This window comes from Diadema antillarum, unplaced genomic scaffold, assembly GCF_040938485.1.
Source record: "Diadema antillarum isolate AM-2024a unplaced genomic scaffold, OU_Dant_1.0 seq00000371_RagTag, whole genome shotgun sequence".
Classification (NCBI taxonomy): Eukaryota; Metazoa; Echinodermata; class Echinoidea; order Diadematoida; family Diadematidae; genus Diadema; species Diadema antillarum.
The window spans coordinates 836,285-844,941 of NW_027271371.1; the positions used below are offsets into that span (position 1 = coordinate 836,285).

Consider the following 8,657-nt stretch of genomic DNA (forward strand, 5'->3'; position numbering starts at 1 on the left):
TTAAATCTTTATCTCTAGCTTGTTCCAATGCAGATGCTGACTGCAACACTGTTCCCACACCGATGGGATGATCATTAAGTAACATTTATCTCTTGCTTCTTAAAGACAGATGTTAGCCTGGAGTTTGCTCCCACAGTCCGGTTGATGGAATGAAGACAGACCTTATAAATGGCTTGCCTTTCAACAAGGCTGTTAAATTTCGAGAAGACTCGACTTTGCAAGATGTTGGCACCCCTTGTTCTCCTCTCCTTCGTCGTAGCAGCCACGGCGGGTAAGACAGACAATTATATACTTTGGTGTGGTTGGACAATCCAGACTGCCTGTCTTTATTTTATTGCACCGATAATTCTGCTTTACCAAAAAAAAAAAAAAAAAAAAAAAAAAAAAAAAAAAATTAGAAAGAAAGAAAGAAAGGAAGAAAACTCTTGTTTTTGATATGGGCGGTGGTTATGGAGGGGATTGTACTTGCTGATGAATGGCACACCAGAACCAGTGGGTTTTGCCAAACAAATCCAACCATTGAATAAGTGTTGAGCAGTTGGGATGTACTATCATGTATGGTGCGGTTTATTTGGCAGGGCAATTTTTCTCAAATATATTGTGTTATCTCAAATATATTTTAATCTCATCAGTGTTTCAACTATAAAGCTGAAGTGCGAGAGATTTCACACATACGAAATCCAAGGGACACTCGATTGTTTACCCTGTCCGAAAGTGTTACAAAGGATGGATGGATCATAACCCGCTTTCAGAAGGGCACTCATAGATAAAAAGATAATGGCAGCATGACATGAAAACACATTTCAGCGGAATATCAGTAGCCCTGTTCCACATTGGATACCGTCATTTTCACCGTGACCTTCTTTATGTTCTATAAGAGCTTCTTTACATTTTTCATATGTCAGCATTCTTGTTTGCTTCTGTCAATCTAACTCTTATTTTCCAACATCCATTCAAGACATTCATAGTATCGCAAAATATCAGTTTTTTGTTTTGTTTTGTTCTGTTTTTTTTTCGTTGGGTTATTGCTATCAAACACATGCTCATGAACAAAAGTTTTACGTATTTCTTCTTAGGCTAGTAAGCTGCTCGGAAGGATGTGATTTATCCATGGCTGTATAATCTAAACCTAAAAGTTTGCAATCAAATAATATCTTGACATATCTTGGCTCAAAAGATTATCTGAAGTCAGAATGGTAATGATTAAATAATTATTTATGCTGTCGTTGCTGTCCAACGGCGGCATGCAGGTTGACAACTAAAATGTACGGAAACAAGAAACAATAATTAAGGATCATTTTTCAAGCCTCGTTCCGTCTAAAATTCTTGTTCCGTACTGAACAGACGCCAGAAGCCATTGGAAATAAAACTGTGCTGGAATCGCGACGGTCACACCTTGTATCATATATAAAGTGGTATTGAAATCGTATCCGGAAAATGATACCATCATTATGCACCAAGAACAATGGATTCTCCGACCTAAAAAAAACTTGAGCCCATGGCTTCATCAAGGCGTACCGGAAATATACTGACAGAGGACGCATGAGGCCAACGCAGAAAAAAAAAAAAATTCACGTTGTCATTCAGACTTCCACCTAAATATCGATTTTCCATTTCATTATAGGCAAACTGCTCCACGAGATCAATTTGTCCCATCAATCATTATTTTAATCAAACCATGGATCTGGGATACAAAGTAAGATCAATCATGATTATCGTACCTCTTATTGTGTGCGAGCAATATTGATGCACTGTATGGGCAGACACATTTTGATATACAAGTCCCATCAAGCCATATCTTGTATATGAGTGATATCATGAACACAGACATAACAGGAGAATTGAATTTTTCGTTTGCAGGGTTTCGGTTTCAAAATACCATTCATGAACGACATAATATTATTACGTTGTCTTTCTAGTCAGGTAGTCTCAGTATAAACCAACAGATTTGGCCTATACATGTATTTCATATCATTCGAACACACTGGCTGCCCCCCCCCCCCCCCCCCCCGTGAAAAATGAATGTAAACTTAGAAATTCTTAGGGTTCACTTCCCGAATCCTCCCCTCCCCCCCCCCCCCCCCCAGGAAATAGAGGGGGGGGGGGGGAGAGAGAGAGAGCGTTCCACAGTGCCTACCCTACAAATTATGGTATCAAAATGCCGGTGTTGTCACGGTATGCATGGAACCATGCATGGTACAAACCATGAAGATATATCAATAGCCCAGTCTAGAATATATTATGGTGTGATTCTTTTCATTCCCAAAGATTGCGGCGTCCCCGCGATCCAGCCTGTAAATACGATGATCGTTGGCGGCAACGATGCGACCGAAGGCAGTTGGCCCTGGCAAGTTGGCATAATCAAGAACTACCTGGTGGGATCCGGTGGTTACCACATGTGCGGCGCCACTCTCATCAACGACCAGTGGATCGTGTCTGCCGCCCACTGCTTCTAGTGAGCATGAAAGCACCTTTTTTTTAAAAAAACATATCCGTAATAATTGTATCATGGTGGGATTTATGCACCCCTTGTTGTAGATAATACACAAACGGAAATAAAAACTGAGTTGATATAGATTGCTACTTTTTAAGGAACATGTAACAATGTACTAAATGCACGGGTTTTTTTTTTTTCAAATTCACCCCCCCCCCCCCCCCCCCTTAAAGGCAGGCCTGTGATGTTGACAGAGATGTTAAGGAACATGTAACAATGTAGTAAATGCACGGGTTGTTTTTGTTTGTTTTTTCAAATGCACCCCCCCCCCCTTAAAGGCAGGCCTATGATGTTGACAGAGATCTGTTAACAAGCATTGTAAAGATAATGTCAGCTGAAATGCGAATGTCTTTAAAAGATATATGACATGCTCTGCAAGTTTCTTGCAGGGGGCCGCGAAACCTCCCCCACCCACTTTTAGCTCAAACAAAAAACAAACGGCTATACATAAAAGAAACCACAACAAAATCATCACTTCCGCCCGAGAATCTTCCCGTCAAAAAGAAAGGGGGGGCAGAGAGGTACCATCAACCGTTGATCCCATCCCCCCCCCCCCCCCACACACACACAAAGTGGCCCCTGTCTTCTCTTCAACGTGGCTGACTTTTAAAGGATGATTTCAATTAATTTTCTCTAGAGAATGCGATGAAAAAAGAATCACGGCGAGAACGCTGTGAAACATTTGAGATCGTTGGGGCCTTACTTGTAAGAGGGTTTCAGTGGCTGGGAAAAATGAGCGTTCATGTGAATTGACTCCTGAAGTGTTCACGCAGCTGTGGCACAAATTCTATTTTGAATTTGTCGTTTTGGTTTTATTTACACATGAATTAACTCACTACATCGATATGTACGTACATGAACTCATGCAACCACTTCCTCCCTCATTAGACCATGGAGCGTGTAAGTCGACGGTACGTCCACCCCAAGAATCAAAGCGTACAGTGACCCTGCAAGCATAAAAAACTGTCATGTACACTGTAAAAACAGCGGTGTTAAGGGGGTTTCACACCAAGCTTTACGTAGAGTTACGTAGTGTTACGTAGTGTTGCGTAGTGACTACGCAACACTACGCCACTATACGCAGTTAGAACGCAACTCTACGTAAGAGGACGCCGAGGGACGCAAAATAGGTACGCAAGATGTACGCAAAAAATTAAACATGTTTAATTTTTTCGCGTACCCTCCGCGTAGAGCTCTGATACGCAGGTTTTACGCAAGTCTACGCAACACTACGCAATACTACGCAACTGTGCGCCATCTATACGCAACAGTACGCCACCGAACCCCTTTCACACCAGAGCACTTTTTGTGCTCGCGTATGACATGGCGTAGTGTTGCGTACTGTTACGTAGACATTTGCGTAGACTTGCGTTGACTTGGCGTACATTTTCGTAGACTTGCGTAGGCCTGGCATACATTTGCGTAGTGTTGCTTACAGTTGCGTAGCCTATTATCATAGGTGCAGATTTGGCATTCAAATGCCTGACCCATGTTAGAAAACTGCTTAATATCATTCATTCCATTGGACTCTGAATTGCTGGTGATTGTATAGCCTACTTACCTGTGCTCTTCGAGACTTGTACTTAAATATTTTTCTTCTGTAGGCGTAATAATTGTGAAATGCCGAAAAGGAAGAACAAAAGGTGTGGTAGGAACAAGAATTCTCCTGCTCGTTATACATGCCTCTCGTGATCAAAATGCAGACAATTCGCCAGCACTAGTAGACCCAAACGCATTTTCTTCAACCCGTCTGGTTCGTGAAAGCCTTTACTTGTAGACTCGCTGCTGGCGAGTCATGCCACAAAATGACAGAGGCTTCATCAGCCAAGTCCTCAGCGCAAGAGCATCATCTCCCACAAGGAAGTAGTCAAATGGCTGCATGGTCATCATGGGGCAGAGGGTCTGTTGAAGGGAGGTTCAGCTTGATGGCTTAATGGCTGTCTTGAAAGGGCTCTGGTTGAACACGGGGCGATCGTTAACGGCCCGTTAACGATCGCCCCGTTACTGTCCAGGCATGCTAACCTGGAAATATCAAAGTGCACGTTACTTGAATATGAGACCATTCCGAAGCAAATAATTTTCACACAACAACAGATATAATGTTCTCTTAAATGAATCCCACAAGGATTTGAACAATCACCCCCCAGCATTCCACTGATTCCCACTGATCAGTTACTAGCCATCCCTTTTAATCGAGAAGAACCCTTTGAAGTTATAAAACAAATTTCAGGTCTTTGCAGGTTTCTTGATGACAACATGTTTATAAGCAAATCGAAATCCATATTGTAGGGTCTTGTAGGTATTGTAAACCTTAAAGTTACGGCAGGTTTCAGGTTCCAAAGATTCCAGAAGTTGGCATCTTGTATTCGTGTCAGGAGTTAATTGAATACCTGTGGCGCCATCCGCATAAAATTGATTATCTTAATGAAGAAAAATCTTCGGCATGCAGTTCTTTCATCAGTTGTTCATATTGCCGATGTATGGATCAACGCCGGATCCAAGGTTTGATCCACACTCTCCTTCTCATTGTTGCAACAGCTCGTTTTCTTCTCTTTTTACGTTCTTGAAAACGTTCGCATTCTGCGATGCGAATCTGTAGGGCGTCCAAAATGCTGAGGAATTAAAGATAGTAGCAAAGGATATAACCCCCCCCCCCCCCATGATATTTTCGAACAGCATGCAAGAGTGAACTAAAAAGCAGAAGGCTAAATGTGCTGAAGTAGCTCCGCAGTTTCATTAATTTGTTAAAAAATCGCTTCTTAATTACAGTTGTTATTGTAATCCCTGCAGCATAGACATGCGTACTGTATATTATATCATTAATTTCCTATCATATCGTGGTTAATGCAAGTCAAACGACTGTGTTTTAAATTTACTTATGTATGTTGACTTGCAGAAAATAAAGTATCTATCAAACAAAATCAAACACATTAATCGGCGGTACGCAACTCTACGCAACTGCAAGCAACTCTACGCGGTCTGTACGCCCGGCCTACGTATATATACGCAACTCTACGCCCGTTATACGCAAAATACGCTACGCGGATACGTGCTTCCTACGCAACCATACGTAACTCTACGCCTGGACTACGCCGGGACTACGCCAGTCCTACGCGTAGCATCGTGATTATTTTTCATGAGTACGCAGGCAATTTCGGCGTAGACGCTACGCAACTCTACGCAACTGTACGCAAAGCTCGGTGTGAAACCCCCTTTAGATTTAACACCACAGGTGTTAAATCTAACACCGATCAAACTTCAATAAAGGACCACACCCACAGGTGTTGAAAATGCACTGTGATGGTGTTAAAAAGTGTTCACCTGACACTTTGTGGTGTTAATTTGACACTGTACCTGGTGTTATTTTGACACTGTACTGGTGTTAATTCAAAAATGACACCACATGGTGTTGATTTGATATTTGTTGGTGTTAATATGGTTTAACACCTGTCCGGCTTCAATAAGAGACCACACCAGCTGGTGTTACTGTGGTGTAAATTTATTTTCACATTTTTTCAAAAATCTAGTATTTTAATGTAAAATTCTTGATCGTCTTGTTTAAATTAAAAATCAACAAGAAGTGCAGTTACTAAGAAACTCTTCAAAAAAACAGTTTTATATTTGGAAATGACACCCGGAGGTGTTAATTTAACACCATAAATGAGCACCGAAAATTTATCACCAGCTCGGTGTTCACTATTTAACACCGGACTTTTTGCAGTGTATCATGGCCTCAACGTCTATGTCAAAATACATGTACAACAAAGGGAACAGTATTCAGAAGGAATCGCTGAAGACCGGCAAAACTGACATGCAAAACTATTGAGTCTTTTTTTTTTATTGGCACAGCAGCTGTAACTTCATTCGAATTTTACATCTGCACTGGGCTATCGCTTACGTATTGATAGTCTCATACATAGGGCATATTTCACCACAGCAATTGGGAGGTTTTGAGATAGGAATAGAGAAAAGGCCTTCGTCTTACACAGAGGAGTTTAATTTGTGAACAAACGATATGACGTTAAGCAATCGGTACAAGAGTGTTCAATGTGATATCAATGTTCTTTCCCCGCCATTCCCCGTAGTCGTTGGAAGCGTCTCTCAGACTACACCATCACCGTTGGTTCCCATGACCGCGATGATGTCGACAAGAACCAGCAAAACCTGAAGCTTGGTGGTATCTGGGTGCATGAGGACTACAACTCCCGCACCCTCGATAACGACATCGCTATGTTGAAACTTGAACAGCCCATCACTTTCACTGACTACATTAGCCCCGCCTGCGTGGCCACCAACGACTACCCGGCTGGCACCACATGTGTCGTAACAGGCTGGGGAGACCAGGAGAGTGAGTATAGCCAGTGGGGATGCCTGACCATGCTGGAGTCTGCATAGTAGGTAGCGCACCGCGCTAAATCATTCCATCTCAAAAGAAAAGTAAAAAATGTCATCAAGCCTGGCCTGGAAATAGCACACAAAATAGTCAATTCAAAGACCGGGCGAGACATTTTGTCGCAGAGGCAGCTGTGACTAACTCTACGTTAGGAAAGTGTAAGAATATTGTATTATATAGATTTAAGACTATAAAGTAAATACAATTTTATATACGTATAATGCATGTCGAATAAATGCGTATGATATATTAGTCATGCAGGGTGGAAAACCTCAACTGCCATATAAGTGTACATTCTTACAGGTTTTGCTTGATCTGTGGTCTTTATAGCCGCCGTTGACGACACTGATCTCCAGGAGGTCTATGTGCCCATCATTGACACCGAGGTGTGCAACCGTCAGAATTGGTACAATGGCGCTATCACCGACAACATGTTCTGTGCCGGATATCCCGAAGGTGGCCAGGACTCATGTCAGGTGCGTCACAAAATATGAATGAACCTTCATTTATCCCGAACACGCAATAGCTCTATAGGTGAATAGAATGATAAGAGAGGAGTATAGATAGAAAGGAAAAACAAAAACAGATAGGAGAGAGAGATCGATCGAGCGTTCGAACAATCGATAGATAGATAAATGGAGAGATGGATAGAAAATAGGTAGATGGAGTAAATAGAAAGCTACATGAAATAAATAAGGGAACACGGGAGTGTTGGTACATTGTTAGTTTGTTTTAGATAATAGAGGAAAAAAGGAGAGGAAAGAGGGAGATGAAAGAGAGGGAAACTAAGAAAAGGATCAAATAATGATTGACATTGTGTATGCGTGCAGTGCTATTTTGATATCTATTAAAAGAATGAGCTACTTGTAAGCATTGTTCGCAAGTTGGTCGTCACAGTCCCCATACATCATACCAGACAATAGTACTGGTTCGTTTTGGGTACTCTGAGGGCAAGGTTATGATATCTGAGTTGTGCGTACACTATACCATGAATAACTCTCTTGAAGAATTATTGTTATATAGGAATGTTTTAGGGTGTACAGGAAAATGAAAGAATATAATGAATATGATGAAAGACGAGATAGATGAAATAATCCCTTTCATTATAGTAATAATAACGTGTATGTAAAGATGAGATTACATGAAATGCCTATTTATTTTTAAAAGGATAAACGCTAGTCTGTAAATCTCAGTGCATAATGACATGTTGGAGAAAACAAGAGAAAATGACACTATCGCCCGTCCTGCATGTATGTATGTATGTATGTATGTACGTATGTATGGTATGTGTATGTCTTGATATACCACTGAATCCTCTTGACACTTTTGGCATTGTTGATGCACACAATAAAGTTTGTCGCTATCGTAATCTGTGCAGGGAGACAGTGGCGGACCTTTTGTGTGCCGGAACCAAGCAGGAGCTTGGGAACTGACTGGAGTAGTGAGCTGGGGATACGGCTGCGCTGATGCCCTCAATCCAGGAGTCTACACCAGGGTTACCCGCTACAATAACTGGATCAACGGTATCATGTCCAACAACTAAAAGACAGTGGAATGTGTGTAGGGTCACAGAAACAAGTAAACATATATCAATACAGGTACCGTGATCTAATGAAATCAAGTTAAAAACCAAATCAAATTCTAGAGTGTCCTCTGGCAGCAATTTTGCGAGGGGTGTTTCATCAATGGGCAATGTATAAAGTGAAGCTTTATTGTTTCATATAATGAAATAAAATGAAATATTGTAAAATTTTCTCTTGTTTGTGTTTA

General features: G+C 41.4%; 1 protein-coding gene across 1 annotated transcript; it reads left to right on the top strand.

Moving 5' to 3' along the window:
- The first annotated feature begins 222 nt into the window (after positions 1 to 222).
- LOC139731424 (trypsin-2-like) lies at positions 223 to 8,430 on the top strand. The gene is made up of 5 exons (XM_071642306.1): positions 223 to 271; positions 2,269 to 2,455; positions 6,580 to 6,842; positions 7,218 to 7,363; positions 8,266 to 8,430. Exons 1-5 carry the CDS (start codon positions 223 to 225, stop codon positions 8,428 to 8,430), a joined length of 810 nt encoding a protein of 269 aa, XP_071498407.1.
- Positions 8,431 to 8,657: the final 227 nt, after the last annotated feature.